This window comes from Daktulosphaira vitifoliae, unplaced genomic scaffold (genome assembly GCF_025091365.1).
Source record: "Daktulosphaira vitifoliae isolate Bord-2020 unplaced genomic scaffold, ASM2509136v1 Scaffold_1, whole genome shotgun sequence".
NCBI classification, from domain to species: Eukaryota; Metazoa; Arthropoda; class Insecta; order Hemiptera; family Phylloxeridae; genus Daktulosphaira; species Daktulosphaira vitifoliae.
In genome coordinates, this window is record NW_026099572.1 from 18,398,672 (window position 1) to 18,418,939 (window position 20,268).

The 20,268-nt window shown below is 25.2% G+C and overlaps 1 protein-coding gene across 1 annotated transcript in view; it reads right to left on the reverse strand.

Moving 5' to 3' along the window:
• Positions 1-232: 232 nt before the first annotated feature.
• Positions 233-20,268, reverse strand: part of LOC126895042 (lachesin-like) — a 67,130-nt gene continuing 47,094 nt past the window's right edge. The window contains exons 5-10 of the mRNA XM_050666502.1: positions 12,549-12,677; positions 12,335-12,472; positions 11,521-11,670; positions 11,229-11,333; positions 10,860-10,988; positions 233-569 (exon numbers count right to left, since the gene is read on the reverse strand). Coding sequence (XP_050522459.1) covers positions 451-569; positions 10,860-10,988; positions 11,229-11,333; positions 11,521-11,670; positions 12,335-12,472; positions 12,549-12,677 — 770 coding nt within the window. The 3' untranslated portion in view covers positions 233-450. The remainder of the gene's footprint in view (positions 570-10,859; positions 10,989-11,228; positions 11,334-11,520; positions 11,671-12,334; positions 12,473-12,548; positions 12,678-20,268) is intronic.

Here is a 20,268-nt window from a genome sequence, read left to right on the forward strand (position 1 = left end):
GTGTCTTTCATTTTTACCTTTTTTCCTTGTGGCTCCTGTATCCCACGGGACACTTTTATAACTGTATAGTATAACAGCGTATACCCTATCAGCCTGTGTATACACACAGATGTCTAGGAGTACAAACGAACTGCGAACTCAGAGCCAGAAATTATATATTCCACAGAGTACCATTAGTACCATTACATCGCGTTCTATAAAAAAATCGCTCCAGTGCATTGAAAACTCAAAATTCAGATCATGGTAGCTTCTTGTCAGTATTTTTTTACAATGTCCCATTAGCTGATTATAGGCCAACACGATGCTACGTTTTATTTACATGTAAAAAATAATTACATTTTACAATATGACGTACAAATACGTAATACGACACAATATAAAACATTAAAATATACTGTAACAATGGAAATGAGTTTTTTTTATCTTATGTATCTTTGTTATAGTATAAGTTCATACAAGAAAAATCTTTTGTAACATTATCAAAACTGATAAAATTCCGAATACTGGATTAGTGTTATTTGCTCCGCTTTTATGCTTTTTACCATAAGACGATGACCCATTGTTTTCTCCTGTAAAATAAAATAGTGTTGTTTACAAAAACAATTGCCAGTAATTATTTTACGATTAAACATCTTATGATTATAAATAATTAGTATATTTAATATAACAAACAAACATCCATATAATATTGAAATCATAACATAAATTAAGTAAGAGTCCCAGATTTTTTCCTCGTTTCTAATATTAATCATGAAAATTTATTGTTTTTTTAATATGATTTGAGTATAAAATTACATTAAATACATTTTTTTGGTAAATATAAGCTGATTTTTAAAGCCAACACATATATGTTTCTAACGTTATTTCAAATATACAGCAATAAAAATTAATTTTAAAAAGGTGTACTTAATGTATTTTTCATATTCGCCTTTGACCTTTTATTTTTACTATAACATCACTTATCTCCTAATTACAATCTTAAAATAAATCAGTTGTTTCCCTCTTAAATTCTAGTCTTACCAGTATCCTTCAAAAAGGAAATACCGTAAATGGAGAATCTTTCCACCTTAAATATAACATAGTACCAGTGCAAACTTACCACACATAATGCATAAGTATTTTACACTCGAATAATTTTCACTCATTTTACTACAAATACTATATTTATTTTGGTGCAATATGATGTATAGTGCCCTATTTTATGGTAGTTAACCATATAGTTTCTCTAACTTCCATTTCTTGAATCCTTCAAACACAAGTATTTCTACTAATGACAGTTTTAGCCACCTCCTTCAGACTATCATTTAAGTTTGGCAGGATGAGTGGTTAACAATAATATTAAATATCACTAGTTAGTATTGTTCAATCGCTTCTATTATAGACAAATTACTATAGTTTCACAACCTTAACATAACTAGAAATACCATACTAAATTTTTTCCAGGCTCAGAATTGATTTTGAAGCTTTTTATGAACTTTCCCATTTTCTCTTTAATCTTCTGTTTACAATATCAGAAGAATCGTTTCTTGTCCCACAATATTCTTTTGATCCCACAATTTCATCAACCTTTTTGAGATAATTTACTTAATTCCCATTCCGTTAATATAATCCTTACTATCCTTTCCCTTATCAGAGGTCTCGGTTTTTAAATATAAGATAAATTGTTTTTATTAATTAATTTTTGAACTAGTTTATTCATTAAATCAATATGAAATTCTTTATTATTTTATAGCTATGTTGTATACATTTTCGTTATCAAATGTTTTTAATTGGTAAAGTTTACCTTAAAAAACTATGCTATGTAAAAAAATTTCAGCTATGAACAGCGAATTTTTTTCTATCATACGCAACATTTATTCCAACTATATAAACATTAGTCAATCTTGCCATTAACTAAAGGTGGCGCTTATGATAAAATAAATTATTATTTTATCGTATAGAAATCATGGAATATTAGTTTTACATGATTCAATGATTTATGGTTTGTTCTAATATGTTAATAATAATTTTATTGGAATATTTTTTTAAGCTATTTATTAAATTTAACTGAAATTAATTAAGCCGAAAATTCTAATTTAGTATGTTTAAGTTAAAATCATAACATAAATGGGTATAATACAATTTATTATACCGATTCATGCTATAATACGTGTTATGTAATATTTATAGTTTAAATATTAAATAAATACAATTATAAAGCTTATATACTCTAACTTATAATCTGACTTATCGTATTTTTTTAGTCATTAATGAGTTAAAAGAACTAAGAGAAAATAATATTTATTAGTAATACATTCCTAACACAGCTGATTTTAATATTACATTTTTGGCTGGTCAAACACTTTATACGAGTGTAAATAAAAATTACACTATATTTATTGATTTATACATATATTATAATATACATTATAGTAATTAAATTAAGTACGGGAATTGATGTTGAATAATTTAATATTGTAATTTGTATGGAAAAATTATAAAATATTTGTATATTTCATTACTTCTATAGCAAACTTCTATAAAAATTAAAGAGCTTGTAGCACAACTTTTCATAAAAAAAAAAAAATTGTATTACTTCTGAATGAATACACTAAATACAATAATATGTAATCAAAAAATGTGTAATATTATAGGCTTGTAATAAAACAAAAAATAAATAAAAAATATCAAAGTAAAATTATTTAACATTGTAAATGTAACTCATTATCATGTCATATCTAATTCGAATAATTATACTTTAAAAATTATATAGTTTAATTGTGTATATGGAAAAACTTGGTTATGCAACTTTTTATTTAATAACGGGGATACAAGTTGAAATCTTTTGACATATTGATGAAAAGAATTGGCACATATAGTAAGCCAAAAATAAGATTTTAGTATGGAATAAAAGAGTAAAATTGTGTTGAGTGTTTTAATTAATTAATTTGGATTTTTGAGCACTTGAATAAATTTAATTATCTTACTTTCGGCTACTATAATTAAATTTGTTTAATTTTATTGGGGTCGTGGAGTCCGAGGGTTTAGAAAATGACAATACAATCAAATAAAAGGGTTATGATGAGTATTGAAATTTAATATAAGTTATAAATTTGTAAAAATTGGTAAATCATTTGAATAGTCTTACGTTTCAAGGGCACGAGCTTAGGTCGGCAAACTATGAAACGTAGTAAGAAAATGCGTAGGTACAATCTTAGGTCAAGCACTTCGAACGCATTTAATAATTCTCCTGACAAACCAGTTAATGTATTTGAATGATAAAGGATAGGTTAATTATTATTGTTTCATCATTCACTTCTGGGATTAAATAATTCCAAATTATCGGGAAGACAATGTATCACCTACTTTATGGTATTTTCTTTGGAGTTGAAATGAACAAAACTGACAAGTTTTCTTTTGAATATTTTTGAGACTAGTGGTCAATTGCTACATTTGAGTGTTGACTTGAAAGGTGGAATGAGAGAGAATTGTATAGCTTTTACGGCTTTTTATATGAAATCTATGATCTTTATATGTCATCAAAATGTAAGAATTGACCTCCAAGGACTTTTGTCTTTATTGATATAAAAATTATATGCAGGGATAATATGTTACATTGGTTATGGTACATTTGATTTTTCTTAGGGATACTGTTACTTAATATATTTGTAAGTTAATGTACAGTGTTTACTTTTATGGTACGGATATTAATATTAAACTGAACAAGTACATACATTATATTAATTACATCAGTGATTATACTATGATATTAATTTAAGACAATTGTTTTATATTGTGATTCACATTGCGAATAGTATTAAATTCGAACGATGAACGGTATCACAACACTCAATGATAGCTGAGAGACATGAATGACAGATACAAAAAAAACACACATTATTGTAAAATTAAAACCTTCTCATCTTTGCATCGAAATTAAATTTAAAAAAGAAATTATTTTACAGTGTAATTTATAAAAAAACAATAAAAAATTCTTAATATTTAACCACTGCTGTTTGAAGGTGATGAATACTGTGAAACTTCGGATGCAGAGAAGGCAACAAAACACCGTAACATTTAACAAAACGATAAACAACTCAAATTTAACAATGTGGTGACAAGGCAATACTTGACCCAAACACTTGGCATCGATATGACCGAAACGACTGAATAACTGAACGCGAAATGAATTAGTCTTCAATGCCACACGTTGCAGGGACCGGTCAAAAAGAAAAACAACGTCACCGTACCATTACGAAGGTGGGGATTTAGTGGAAAAAACACATTGAAGGTCGCGGTGTATAGTGAACGAAATCTCCGGTCTACTAAACGGCTGCAGAATAAAAAAACTTATTACAGGTGTCAGCGGCATACCTGTCGTGACAAACACAAACGTGTATGATTATGATTTTTTGTACAAATACTACATAAAAAAACGAAGAAAAGACAGTTTTACTTGTTCAATACACAGACAACCTCAATAGCTAAGTTGGAAGCAAATATTTCAAAACAAACATTGAGAATTTGTGTGATNCTGCAGAATAAAAAAACTTATTACAGGTGTCAGCGGCATACCTGTCGTGACAAACACAAACGTGTATGTTATAACTCACTGACTTATCCGTTCTGAATACTGTGTTTTCGTATTTACTTTTATATATATGCGTCACCCTATATCAATGTGTACCTAACAGATAAATTTGTTTATATTTAAATAGTTAGAAAAAATATTTTTAAAACGAAAACTTTTATAAAATTAAGTTAAACGAGTATTGGCGTAGTACTTGCCATGATAAACCCTTAGGATTTCAAATACAGTTTGGACAACCTGAGTAAGTCAATAATTATGATTTTTTGTACAAATACTACATAAAAAAACGAAGAAAAGACATTTTTACTTGTTCAATACACAGACAACCTCAATAGCTAAGTTGGAAGCAAATATTTCAAAACAAACATTGAGAATTTGTGTGATAATTTGCACAAATTCGCGCCTATAGTTTGCCGTATGACCTTGCCGAAATGTTTCATAAATTTTCACGGACTAAAAAATTTTTTTCGATGTTTTACATAACTAATTCTAATATATTACGCATTAAATTTACAAAAAAAAGTATTTTTTCTTTTGTCAACCATAGTTATTTAAGAATAAATAACTCTTTTAGGTTTGATACGAGGCTGAGAAGGTATTAATTTACTATGATGTGTTTTTTTTTTTGTTGTGTCTATTACCACTTCTTCTTAGCTCTCATTAGGCCGATTTTAAGGAAAAATATATCAAAAGGTCACAAATCGTATCTAGTCAAAAAAATTACAATCAAAAATGGAAAAAATTTTCCTTGTTTTTCGTAAATGGGGGAACCCCAAAAAAATTACAAATTTAAATTCGGTAATTTTCGACATTTTTTCAATTTTTTTTACTTAAAACTGCCATAACTTTTTCAAAAATGTATGAATCAAAACAATGTTTATTATAGATACGTTAAGTGTTTGCCTATCATTTGGTATATATTTGTTAATAACCTGACCCTTTACCTACCCACAAGAAAGGTTTCAAAATGAAAACTTTTCTACAAAAAATTAACTTTTTCGACTTAATTTTTGAAAATTATCCAGAAATATTGACACTTTTATATATATCTTAAATTAAAAAAATATCGTCGTGGAAAAAATTACTACCGTATTTAAATTATGCTATTTTTGTGTTAAAATTCTTGATTTCGGATTTTTGATTATATATATTTCTATATGATTTTTATAATAAATTACCTGAGGGTTTGCTATAATAATGAGTTCACCAATTTTTATAAAAGTTACATGAATCTATCTTAATTTGAAAATAAATTTAAACTTATTTTGAATATTTTGCTTCCTACATTAAGAGAAACGACTTTAAATTTTCGAACTAGTTTAAATTGTCCTTTTTATCCAAATATAGGTGTAATGTAAGGTTGTTGAGTCATTCACACTTCAGTGTTTCACGTCCAAAATTTCGTTAAAATCACTTATTATATTTTTTGTATTTATATCGTATTTAATAATTTTTATAGAAATATTAATCATTTCTATATAACTCTTGGTATGTAGATATATGATACAATTGAAATATTCGGAACTATATATACTATAGTTATTAACTAATTAGTAATAACATTAAAAATTAGTGGTGATAGAAATAATCTAATGGCAGATTTGAAATAAGCACGAAGAATTAAATAATAAAAGTATATTTTTTATGAAAATTCCTGGTAAAACTTTTAATTCATAATTAACAACAAATAATTTTCTTAAAAGTTTTAATGAAAGGTGATTTTGTAAGTTAAACGATGCGATAATGAGACTTTCATTTGTCTATATGTTTACTTTATCGCTTGGTTGGTGTAAAGCGTATATGTTATACAATATTGTAGAAATAATGTCTCCTCGTGGAACACCAGCTCTAATATTTACTATATTAGAATACGCGGATTTATAATGAATTTGAAAATGTCAATCGGTTAAATATGACTTTAAAAGAATGTAATAAGTTGATAGTAAAAATTTCTTTAATTTGTGTTACAGTCCCTTGTGCCATATTTGACAGATGTCAAAAAAAGCGCAACTTCCAGAGTAGTGGAAAGTAAGAAAGTCTTAGTATAGCATTAAAATTATGGGTTAATAGGATGATAGTTTGTTTAGACATCTAGCTACTTCATTTATAATTAGATCAAAACCTGAACATTTTTTTAGAGAGTATTTTAGTACGGCAAATTTAATATTACTCGGCGTAATATGTTTTACCAGGAGAGTGAGTGGTAATGGCAAGTCAAAATACCTAAGAATCGTATGTATATTTTCAGATGTTATATCTTGGTGAGGTTGGATGAATTAAAGAGATGATTTTTAAATAGTTCAGCTTTTTCAAAATCTGACGTGTCAACACTTACGTCAAATTTTTTAAAACATGTGTTAGGTGCTTTATATTGAAGTCCTTGCTTTGTTGTTCTCCAAAGGCTGCCATTTTTTGTTGACATATTAGACTGGTACTTTTCAAAAGAGAGATTTTTGTTTTTTGATGATGCTTTTTGAGAGAATTTGATAACTTATAATATATATTTTTTATGATAGGGTAAGCGAGTACGTTGGTAAAAAGTTCTAACTCTTCTCTTTTCTGCTATAAGAATACGAATATTAGTCGGTAACGAATTAGTATTAGTAGTACGTAACTAAAAAAGAGATAGAGGGATGTTATTGAATGCGATATGACGGTTGATGTGTGCTTAGATGCTGAGGGAAATCGTATCAAGTGGAAATTTAGGATAAAGATAGCCGACTCTAAGTAGTTTGGATTAAGGCGAGAAAAATGAAGAATAAAGTGTACAAATTTCCTATACGTATCAGGATAGTTAATTTGAATTTTTAACCGATCCGTGGATGACTTACAAATAAAGTTTTCATCACCAAGTATCTCAATTAAGGTTGTGCATATTTCAAGAAAGTCTTGCATACCTTATATAAAAATTAGGAGGAAGGGGTTTTTCGGTAGATTCTGTGTTGAATTGTTCTATATTATTTGACCACGTGTTAGTGTTTGAATGTTATCATAATTATCAGTTTGTTTGAGAACTTCAAATATGTTAAAAAAAAAAAAAATTTTATTTACTTGAATTTGTGTTTAGGCGAGTTTGATGGTTCAGAATAAGAAGAGCTGGAGAGATATTTTTATTGCGCTGTACAGTCCAGCTATTATTTGCTAAGTTGTAGTTTGCGTTCTATTGAGGCGATGAATTGTGTACACTTTTATTAATAATTTTGATTGGTGAAATCGGTATATTAGTAATATTGTTGTTGTTAGACATTATGGTATGAGTATTTATATATTACGGTAACGAGTGAGGTGATAGTGTACAACTAAAAATAATTATGGCCGCAGCGGCGACGACCGTGAAAAACCTTAAAAATGTTTAACATATACGAGTAATTGTTATATTAAACGTAAATTTTTCTAGTAAACAATCAAAGAATGTGATTACCGCATTTCCAACATCGTTTAAGGTAATTAAATAAAATAATTAATTAACTAAAAAGAGAATAAAAACATCGGGAGCGCGAATATACATTCGTACCGAATAACCACTATCGCAAAACTAAATAACTCTTAAATCATCTAAAAAATTACTATAAATATATTATAACATAGAAAACACGAGCATATGTCTAGTCCGTTGTAGAAAGTAAAAAAGAATATTTCTTGCAAATTAAATTTTTAATTGAAAATTGTATAATAATAAATTTTTAATTATTTAACAAATCAAATAAAATGAAAATTTGAAAAATTATTTTTCAAATTAATTCAGTGGGTGCTAATTTAATAACGATAATTGAATCCTTTCCAAAAAATTGAACAGCTTAATATAAAGAAAAAGAAATTAAAAATCAAACTTATATACAAGGTGATTCACTTATAATAGAATTAGTAGCTCATGATTTTCTAATCAATTTTCAAAAAGTTTAATGTAACTTAACAGTTATTCAAATAAACTATCATAATCAAATTAAAAAACGTGAAGATATTGAGAATTGCAAGTTAATAGAACTATGGAAGAATTTTGTTTCAACAACTAAAACTTTCAATCGTGCTGGAAGAAAATTATTACTGTATCAATATTTAATAATCAATTTATAAAATTTTATAGTGATGTCATTATTAGCAAGTATGGATATATAGGATTCCATATTATACTAACATAAATGAATACTATTATGTAGAGTGGACTAATTCAATTTATGATTTTAAAATTATATCTATAAAAATTATTGTAAGGTAGAAGAAATTTAGTTTTGTTGGCAAATCTAATTAATAATTCATTCGTGGAACATTTCTATACTATTTTTAATTTTTATTAAAAATAAATTGATTTATGAAAACAAAAAATATAACTTTATTATTGTTTTGATGATGAAGTGAGGAAATAAAATACATAGCTCTTATTAGTAAAAAGTTTATTTCAAAAGAGTATATTTAAACGGAATTTTTAATGATAGAGAAATACTTTTAAGATCCATAAAGGGGAAAGATGTTTAAAATGCATAATCGTTGTTCTATATAAATATTTTTAAATTTTGCAGTTTTATTGAAAATGTCTATCACTTATTCCTTTTCTCAAATCAACTGCTTTTGATAACTCTATGTATAAATTACAGCGTTTACATCCTCAATTAGATATAATTTGTAATAATTTAAGTTCTTCTTAGTAACACTAACTCCGTAAGAGTTAATTGCTCACGTAAACATACATAATATCATTATAAAATTATTTTTTTTATAGCATAATTCATTAGATGATAATTAGTTTAAATTTTTTATATATTATATAAAACATTTAGTAAGTAAAGAAAGGGATTTTATTTTTTGTAACAATTGATCTGTTCCCTACTTTTTGAACACTATAGAAATAACCATTGTTAGAACTATATTTGAATAATTTAAAATAATTTGAACGTTAAATTCGATCATACATTTTGTGGGTACTATACATGTGATCAATAACATAATGTCAACCTAATATTCTAGACGACAAGCTAACATTAATAATCCATTATTAAGTAATACTGTGCATAAATAAACACATAGTAATTTAATATATCTTGTGACGGTTTACTAGAACAAAATTGATTTTATCAACTAACAATTAAATATTATAAATTTTTGATAAACGATCTAATGTTTACTTTTAAGAAAATTAATATTGGTAAAAATTTAAATCGATAAATTATTTCAATTCTTGTTTTATGTATTAATTAAGGATAAGATTATAAATCAAATTTAATATATAAAAATTTTTAAAACATGTTCTGTGTAGAAATAATACAATAAAGAATAAGAATAATAATTGATTGTACTAAAAATTAATAAAAAATTGATATTTATTTTACAAATACTTTAGGTAAAACAAAATAATTCTAATAAAAACTTTTGAAGGATTTTTATTTAATTATATTTATTAACTTTTTTAAGTTTTAATTAAGAAATATATTCAAATTTTTATAAATATTATTGGACACTTAAATTTTTTTTATCAAAGCCATGTTTTTATTTAATTTACATTCAAACGAGAGATGAAGTTTAAAAATTTAAAGGTATGGAAAATTAACGAAATTACTTTTGTCTTGTAATCATTTTACTTCTTGACATTTTTATAATGTTTAACAGTGCAGATTTCACTAAATAATCTAAAATAATTCCTTTGAAGAAAATGTTTTATGAAAACATTTATTTATAATAAAATTACAGTTAATTAGTAAAACAACCATAAATATGAAGATTAAATATAGTTTCTTTCGAAAATTGTTTGTTAGATGATTCGTCTTTCGAACAATATATCATATTTAGTAAAAAATTTAATAAATAATGCAATAATGACTGCGACTTAAATATGAACTCAAATATTAATATTACTGCATCAGCATTATTTTGAAAAAGTGTTAGTGTAATATTAAGCATTAATTAAGAAATAGTTTGATATTAAGCGTTGTCAGGTTATTCGGTGTATTTTAAAAGGCAATCTTATTTTAAATTGCTAACTGTTAAAAGGGCATTGTTTGTGAATAAGAAGTCTATTGTAAATGCCATAATTTAAAAAACTAAAGTGGACACTTGAAATGATACCAAAAAGGTTTGGTGGTCGGTATTCTAAAACAAATAAGAATACAAATTTTCTTGGGTTTTCCATGATTTATACAGTGCAAACAAAACGAGAGATCGTGCCATTTCTTCCTTTATCCTTTTTATGCCTTAGACTATTGATATAAATCACAGAAACTGTGGATACAATGTTTATCTTGAACTAGTGGTGACACTAATGGGCGTGTCTTGGTACTATATTTTCTGTTAAACTTACCGACAGCGGCAGCTGTCCGAGAAGTTTGTCGTTCTCCTCCTGTACGGTCCTTCTTATTAGCGTCTACGTTGGCGTCACCGTGTTTTCCGGTCTTTTTCGACGGCCTCCGGTCCAAGTCGTTTGCGGGTGCTTGAAGTAAAACAAAACAAATCATATTATATATATTTCACATAGAATGTTTACAATATTGCGTAGAAGTATTTTTTAAGAAAGCTCGTCCAAACAAAGATGTACGGAGGTCAAGAAAACCCCAGAATTTAGAATTTAACCAAGCACAAAGTTTTTAGGCGTCTATCCAAAATATAGATAGATACGCGTCCATAGAATAGAAACTTTTTTCGAATACATTTGATTTTATAAATACTATACCGGTGCCGTCAAGTTTTGATGGGCTTTTCCTTGTTGTTGTCATAGCTTTCTTCGTGGTCGTTGTTGCTTCAGTTGTCGTTGTAGTTGTTGTTGGTCTCGGTATTTCTGTAAAAAAAAATTAGTATATAATTCGATCTAAATTGATTTTCTTAATCTATTGAATGCTTCTTCACTGAAGCCGAATCAAGCTAATTTAACTGGTTGGATAAGTTCGCATAAATTGAAACGAATGCGGTTCATTAAAAAACTTTTATATCTATCTATTAAGTTGTATCAATCAAAATATACATACCATAGAGTTTAATAGATCCATCTGTATCACCTAATGAGTTCTTTGATATACATTGGTACATGCCAAAGTCAAGTGATGAAACGGAATGTATCGTTAATTTCATGAGTGTTTTATACGTGTTTTCAACTAATTCAGTATGATATTTAGTACCTATGAAAAAAATTATTAATAATTCACAACTTTTTATAGTCAGTCAGCATATATAAATTATTCACAGAGGCTGACTGAAGTCTTTAATAAATAAATAATAAGAAATTCGCTAAGTACTGTAGATTTTTGAGTTTCAGATTGTTTAGTTTAAATAAATATTTTCAATATATTTTAAGTTTTAAATCTTTAATAAATATTAGCAAAAACAATCGATGACCCCAGCAAGAGTTAATAGGAAACGATAATAAATAAAAGTAAATAAAACTCGAGGCTAAAAAGTTTTGACTGGTCATTTATATTGAAACTACTGTAAATTGTTTGGACGACAACCGGAGGAAAATTGGTTCAAATAAAAGTCATTGTAAACATAATATGATTGATACCCCCAGTTCTGTTAAGCTACACGACAATTACGGTTCAGAATCAACTTTTACTGTGACACATAAAAAGTAAAAAAAACTGAAACACAATTACATTGATATATTGCAAATTTATCTGTAAAATTACACCAAACAACGTTTTAAAAATATCTTGGTACTAAATATCAGTATTTTTTTTCAACAAATAAATTGTTATATAAAAAATTAAATAATTGTCTGGATATTATGGTCTTACATAACTGAAATAAAAAAATATTTAAATCTATTTCTATTTTAGATATTACCATTTGATATAAGGGTACTCTTATCTTTAGTCCAGTAATCTATTGATTTTGGATATGCTTCTGAATGACATTCTAAAGTGACCGAATCACTTTGGTAAAGTCCAACAAGTTGATTTTGAATCCAAATCATAGGAGGAACTAAGCGAAAAATTATTATATTAAGATGCATATAACTTTACTTTTTAAATAATGTACTATTAAATTATTTACTTACAATGTACAATTAACATAATTCGTTTGCTTACAGATGGTGGGATTCCATTGGAAGCTATGCATAAATATGCTCCCATATGTAAACGATTAACTTTTGATATATTTAGCCAAGAACCCTCTATTGTTGATACTAAACAAAAAAATTTGGTAATTAGTAAAACTGAATAAAGTAACTTATAATGCACTGGTTTTATAGATATAACAGTCTATAACTGTAAATTTCAAAATTTGAAGAAAAAAAATTAATTTAAGATACTATTTCATATTATTTTTGCATGCATTAAAAATTTTTATGTTAATAAAATAGAATAAACATTTTCTGATAAGTCTAAATTTATTTTGTAAAATTTAAGTAAAAAAATAAAATACTACTTCAATTAATTTTTTGAAAGCTATCATCTTTACCATGTTTTTTTATACAAATGTTCTCCTTCTTTTAATTTTTATCTTATACTCCTTTATTCATTTATATTTACACTATTAGAGAAGAATCGTAAAAAAATTAATGACAGATTTTCAAACGGATTTCCTCTTTTTGCTTGCTTTTATTCATATATTTTAAGCTAAAGTGAATTACATTAAAAATTGAATTCTTTTTTAAATATTTCCTATAGGAAATGTTGCTATATAATTGTTTTTATTTTTTACACTAAAATGTTTTGATAAATTATTACAAAATCAGAATAAAATATTATTTTGATTTTCTAATCAATTTTTTATTTTATTACATTCAAATTTCATAGTAATATTTAAGTCGTTTTGTGGATATTAATTAAAAAATGTCAACTTTTAAAGGGAGTTTCTAATTCACATTTTAGCGTCAAGTTCTATAACTTACCTATAATGTAATTCAATGGTAACGTCTTTATACATTAATTGTATATCATTAATTATCATTAATTCAATAAATTAGTATTTATTGAATATGTACAGAGGTGCCGGAATTATTTTTTACATGAAGCGGGTTAAAAATTTAATGACTACAAATAGGTGGCTTTGATTATTACTAAGTTAAAAAAGCGGTTAAAACTTTCTTGGTGATTTTTAGTGATCATATGAAACAATTCTGGTAACTCATAAAGTGCATACTTAATAATGCATATTATTTTTTATTAAATCATTTATAAATATTATTAATATATTAAAAAATACTTTACAAGATTAATTATAATTTTGTTTTAATTATTAAAATAAATAAAAATAATTCTTTATTATTGACTTTGAAAACTATCTAGTTAAAATGATGGGAAATCAAAAATCCAATTTTTTATGCAAAATAACTTCTTCTACTGAATAAAAAACAAATTCAATCTTTGGCAAAAACTTATTGCATTTTTACTTTCATCAATAAAATTTGCTAGGTTACAACTGATAATAGAATAAAAATAAATATAATACTATCGTATAATAACAAAATATAATATAAATATAAACAAATAAATATTACATATACATAGATAATAAACAATTTTATTTAAATCAAAGTATAAATAAAAAATTTTTAGCTTAAAACAGACCTTTAACAATAACAATTTTTTATTAACTATATTATTTTTTGTTTGATTCAATTAAGTTGGCAAAATGATAATTTCACCCTTTTATATTTTGCCTGCTACTAATGTGATGGGTGTTTTGTATTTGAAGGAACAAAAAAAGAAGAAAGGAAAAGTGAAAATAAGTACACCTATTTTAATGAATATAAATGTATGAAAATATATTAAAGTTGTTCTGCAAATGAAATTTTATAACATAAAAGCTAACATACTATAAGTAGTTAATAACAATTATCAATCACTAAATAAATTAATCTTTAAAATTCTTATTTGTATGTCGGTGATCTGGCATCAAATGAATAAAGAGTAGCTAAAGTGCAATATCGGATTTTCAGTGTAAACAAGTACATTGACAAGACGATGTATTAATTAATGTATGCTGGTGACGAATATTTATAAATCTATGTGGCGATGATGGTACATAACTTGAAAGTAATTTTCATAAACTACTGAATCAATGACGAAAAACACAAATATGGACGCAATATGAGGTATCGATACTAAAAGTAATCAAAAATTGTAAGCGATGTTTTAATCGAATGATTAATGAGTTAAGACATGAAAGAAGAAATTAAAACAGAGTGTAAAGACGAGTCGGAAAATATACTTTAAAAATGACTGATAGTCGTCATGGAAGTGGCAATGGTTGACGACGTGCAGACACAATTAAACCAGTCACTCATGAGTGCTATAGGAGGTCTGAGGACAGGGTGCCTCTTTCTATCAATATTTTAATTTTTATTTTATATATTTAATAATTTTAATCGCTAACAAAAACGAAATATGTTTGATTTAAATCGACGATACTATATTAGGAGTTGGCCAAGTTTTTCTTTTTATACTACAATTATAATACACAATTCAAAATTGTCTCTTAGAGATTTACATATAGAAGTAAATGATTCTTTGGCAATTTATTCTCTTATAGATTACAATGAATAATAATTTTATCTATTATAGTATCAAATTTCACTATTTTTGTTTGAAATATAGTTCACTTGCACTCTTCAACAACTAGATCTGGCAACTACTTATTGTGCCTTTCATAAAGTTTTACTAAATAAATCGTTTTAAATAATTTAGAAATCAAGTAGATAACAGTGACACTTTAGAAAAATTTAATGATTTTTAAATTCAACAATTTAACATTTTTATGTTCTTAACTAAACCTCAAACTTAATTAGGTTTAATACTGTATAGTGATCACAAAATATTTAAATTTATATTACAAAAAATAAAAAATATGTCTCTTTTTTTAGAAAATTACAGAAATTTTAATACTTATATTTTACATATTCATGTTACATACTTGATTTTAAATTAAATTTAAAATAAATCGATATTGTTCTTAATACATTAAAGGATATTTAAAAATTTAATTATTATTTATAAATAATTAAAATGACTCATTAATTTTATATATAACAATATTTATATTTAATTATTTACAAATAACTATTCAACCCTAGATAATATTACCCTAATTACTAAAGATACTAATGTGGTATAAAGTTTGTATAAATTGTAACTATGAACTACACAATGATAGTTCAACTTTTATTCTTTGAAGTTGTAGTTGTTTGACAGGATGTTTGAGATCCCTAATTATTACTAAGAAACGTAATTAGTAATTAAATATCTCTTCAAATTTTACAGACTGTGTGAATGGATCTTCATATTTAAATGCAAAAACATCTTAAGTGGAGAGCTAAAGTAGAAAATACTATTTTCTGCTTTGATTCATACTTCATTATAATTGATTACAATGTAATGGCACACAATTGTTAGTGTTTATGAACATTGAGTAGAGATAAAATTAAAACCTATTAGGAGACAAAACGCGCTGTATAATTTAATTTTAATGTCAATAGCTGAGACATTATTATACTAAAAACTTTCAATGAAACCATTTAAAAATATTGTAGATAATTACTTATCAACATATTATTGAATAAATTACATTTTTCATAAACAAAAAAACATCAAAATTCAAAACTTTTTTTAACTATTTAAAATAAATTTATATTTTAACATATTTGTTTTAATAAAACACTAAAACATACTGAAATATTCCAACCAACAACTGTTATTGTTACAGGTCTTATACGTAATATATACTATCAAAATATTTTCTTTTATGTAAATCCATGACGAAAAATCGCTGTAAAATTATGTTTTACCAGTTGTTAAAAAACGAACAAACACAGAATTTAAATCTGCATAACTCAACAATTAAATAGTAAATGAAGTTTGATTTAACCAAACAAGAATACAAAATATAATTTTATGTAGTAAACAAAAATAATAAAAATTGTTCATCATAATTCAAAATTAAAAATCGTATCTCTTTTAACTCATTGATGTTTCATTTAATCTTAGTGCATAGATTTGCAATGGCTAATCAACATAAAATAAATAATACTTTAATGTAATATTTTAATATTTTTATGGTGTTTAAGCTATTAATTGTGTATGTAGTTAAATTGTGTTATTTTGTGTCATTTACTCAAGTTAGTACATAATTTATATGTTAATACATCCGTTTCTTCGCTAAGAAAATTGTTTTTATAATTATTATTATACAAAAGAATGTTCAAACACTTAACAACTTACCATCAACAATAGTGCTAATTTAACGACAGTGTTTTATAAATTCCCTAAGATAAATAAGGCGAAAAAATATTAGCTAAATAATATCTTAAAGTAAAAAAAAATTTTCATTGTATTTTTTTTCTAAGACAATTTTTTTTTTATTTTAGCATAAGTTTTATTGAATTTACATTGTTTTAAAATGTTAATAGCGCAAAACATCATTTCAAGAAATGGTAAATTCAAACGGCGTATTGTGTACGCAATAATGATACACCGGTGAATAGTTTCAATATAAAATTATACCAAAAAACGTCCTGACAGTTATATTTTTAATATTATTCTTTAAATTCTAATAGTTATTTAGTTGATTAATATTGTTAGTATATTAATACCATACGCCATTATTCAAAGTTCATGAAATTCTAGGACGTTTTCATAGCAAAAAGAGTATGTACAAATTTAAAAATAAATAAACAAATGTAAACATTATGAAAATAATTGTTAGTATTTTTGTAAACAGTATTGTTTTATAAAAAAGAAAACCCTTTTAATTACTCTGTATGTGCAACGAGAAAATATTGTTTTAAGTTCATACTACGGAAACGTTAGTGTGATTAATTATTAAAAAAACTAATGAGACGTACGAAGAAAGAAAGTTTGTTATTTACAATGCTTCCTTTCTTTGGACAGTGTTTGAATTATTAACTACTTACATTTTGAATCACAGAACTTAAGAGATTTTGAAACATCTAATTGGATAGTAATTAGAAAAAATACTAAAATAAAATAACACAAATCTTCTACTTTTATTCTAATTTAAAATTAACTATCAACAGAAAAATGTAACAAATACATTGGATAATAATCAATTTCTTTTTTTAATATGTTTTTAAATGTATTTGAAGTCATAGTGTTATAGATAACTATGATATTCACAAAGAGCAAATATTTGACTATAATGAATATTAATGTCTACTTTTACATAGAATTTAACAGATAAGTAATGGTAAGAAATTAAAAATAATTTCCAAACATACCAACAATCTGAATTCATATTTAAAATGAAAATAAATGTTTTTAATATTTTCTTTTATTCATAAATTATAACTGTAAAGTAAAATAAATGTCTGCATTTATTATAAAATATATGTTTTGTATCTTACATTTTATAAAGCATGAATATTAATTAAAGTCATAATTTTATTTTATTCACTCTATCTAATTGAATTTATTGTTACTTGATATGATACAATTATAATAATTTAATAACAGAAATAGTATTTCTTTGACGTACTTTCTTATTTGTAAAATGATTATTTTCCACTGAATAGCTTGGTAAAATAATCTCAACTATTGTTTCCTAATAATTTTTCGAAAAAATTTCTTATTTTTTTGACATTTGTTAGCTCTTTTTTTTACAAAAAATTTAGATGATATAATAACTTTATAGTAAGTACTTATCAGGTTACAAATATTTTAATACATGGAATAATGGTGTATATTTATTAAAATGATATTATTCAATAATTACCCTAAAATTTTTAATGACCAATTAATTATTTTTATAATAAAATCATTCAAAACTGACCATTTTGAAAATATTAAATACATTTTTTTTTATTATATATATAATTATAATGTATATAATTTATGATTGTATTTATATTACCTTTGATAATAATGTAAAAAATTAACTAACATAAAACATTAAATAGTGATTGATATTGCAATAAATTAATTTAGATATTTCCTGTGTAATAAAAATTAATAACAACAAATTCATTGGCGAAATTACACTATAAACTAGGTGATTCCTTAATGAAGCCCCACAATTCGGAAATAATCGAGCTAATCATTAATTTATTTTTTTAACAATAATAGTTCTTTGTTGTATTGCTTTACATGAATTACGTATATGTGAGTTTTCAATATTTTTTTTTTTTTATATATACATTTTTAATTATAAATAAAAGAAAATTACTCTATAATAGACTAGAGAAAGAAATATTTCGAAGTGACACATTAATTTTTACTTGAACCAAATAATGACTTCATAAGGAGACATATGAATTCTTGTAAACAAGATTCTATCATCGTTTGCCTTTATATTGAAAAATAAACATTTTCACTTATTATGTTCTACATTTTTACAAATAATTTCATCGTTAAATTAGTAGTACTAGACAAAAAAAATAATTTTAAGAATATTCGAAAAAAAACTAATAATAAAATAGAAAATAAATTCGAAAAAATTTCAAGTTTTAACAGGCAGTTATCTATTTGTACATTGAAATTAATTTTATTAATTTTCCAGATCAGTCATTTCTATCAAAAAATATTTACACTATAATGCTCTTGAATTTTATCAGTGGATCTAATGACTATGTTTATAATATTAGATATTATGAAATGAAGGATATATGTAAGAGAAGCATGTGCTCATTTTTAGCTTCGATGCAAAGCTGAGAAAGTATTAATTTTACTATGTGTTTTTTTTTTTTTTTTGTGTCTGTTACCACTTTTTCTCAGCTCTCACCGAACCGATTTCTTTCAATGATACGTCAAAAGATCACAAATCGTATCTAGTCGAAGACATTACTCTCAAAAATTGAAAAAATATCCCTCGTTCCCCGTAAAAGGGGGAAACCTCCAAAAAAATTACAAATTTACAAATCGCTAATTTTCGAAATTTTTTCAATTTTTTTTATTTAAAAGTGCCATTACTTTTTCAAAAATGAACATATCAATATAAATCTTTTTTATATAGATGCATTTCATTTGGTACCTTTCATTTGGTATATTTTTTTCATAAATTTAACCCTTAACCTGCCCACAAGGGGGGATTTAAAATGACAACTTTTTCACAAAAAATTAATTTTTTTAACTTAAATTTTGAAAGTGTTCCGGAAGGTCTGACACTTTTATATATATCTTAAATTAAAGCTAATGTAATATACTTTAATTTGAAAAAAAAAAATTTGACCTCTGGACTTGTCTTCACGGCGAAAATGGCTACCGAATGCTATTTTCGTGTGAAAATTCTCGATTTTATTATTTATATTATATTTAACTTTATAATGCTATAACTTATTGAAAAGTTTATGGATCCACACAATTTTTTTATGAGAAATAATATTTTTTAATAAACCCTTTTTCATTCGACATACTTTATCTTAATCGAGATATTAATAAGGAACCAGCAGATCAAGTAGCTTTTGGAATAAAACACCAATTTTTTTAAAATTAAACACTATCTAAAGATTTGCATCGAAGCGTTTATTTTTGATAGTGATTTTAATCACTGTCAGATATCATTATAATTGATCCAACTATGCCACGTCACCACTGTGCCGCGACCCCCCTGTGCTGGGTTTTTATTTAGGATATTAATAAGAAAATAGCAGATCATGTAGCTTTTGGAATAATCCATCAATTTTTTTAAAATTAAACACTATCTAAAGATTTGTATCGAAGCTTTTTTTTTGATAGTGATTTTAATCACTGTCAGATATCATTATACTCGATCCAACTATGCCACGTCACCACTGTGCCGCGACCCCCCTGTGCTGGGTTTTT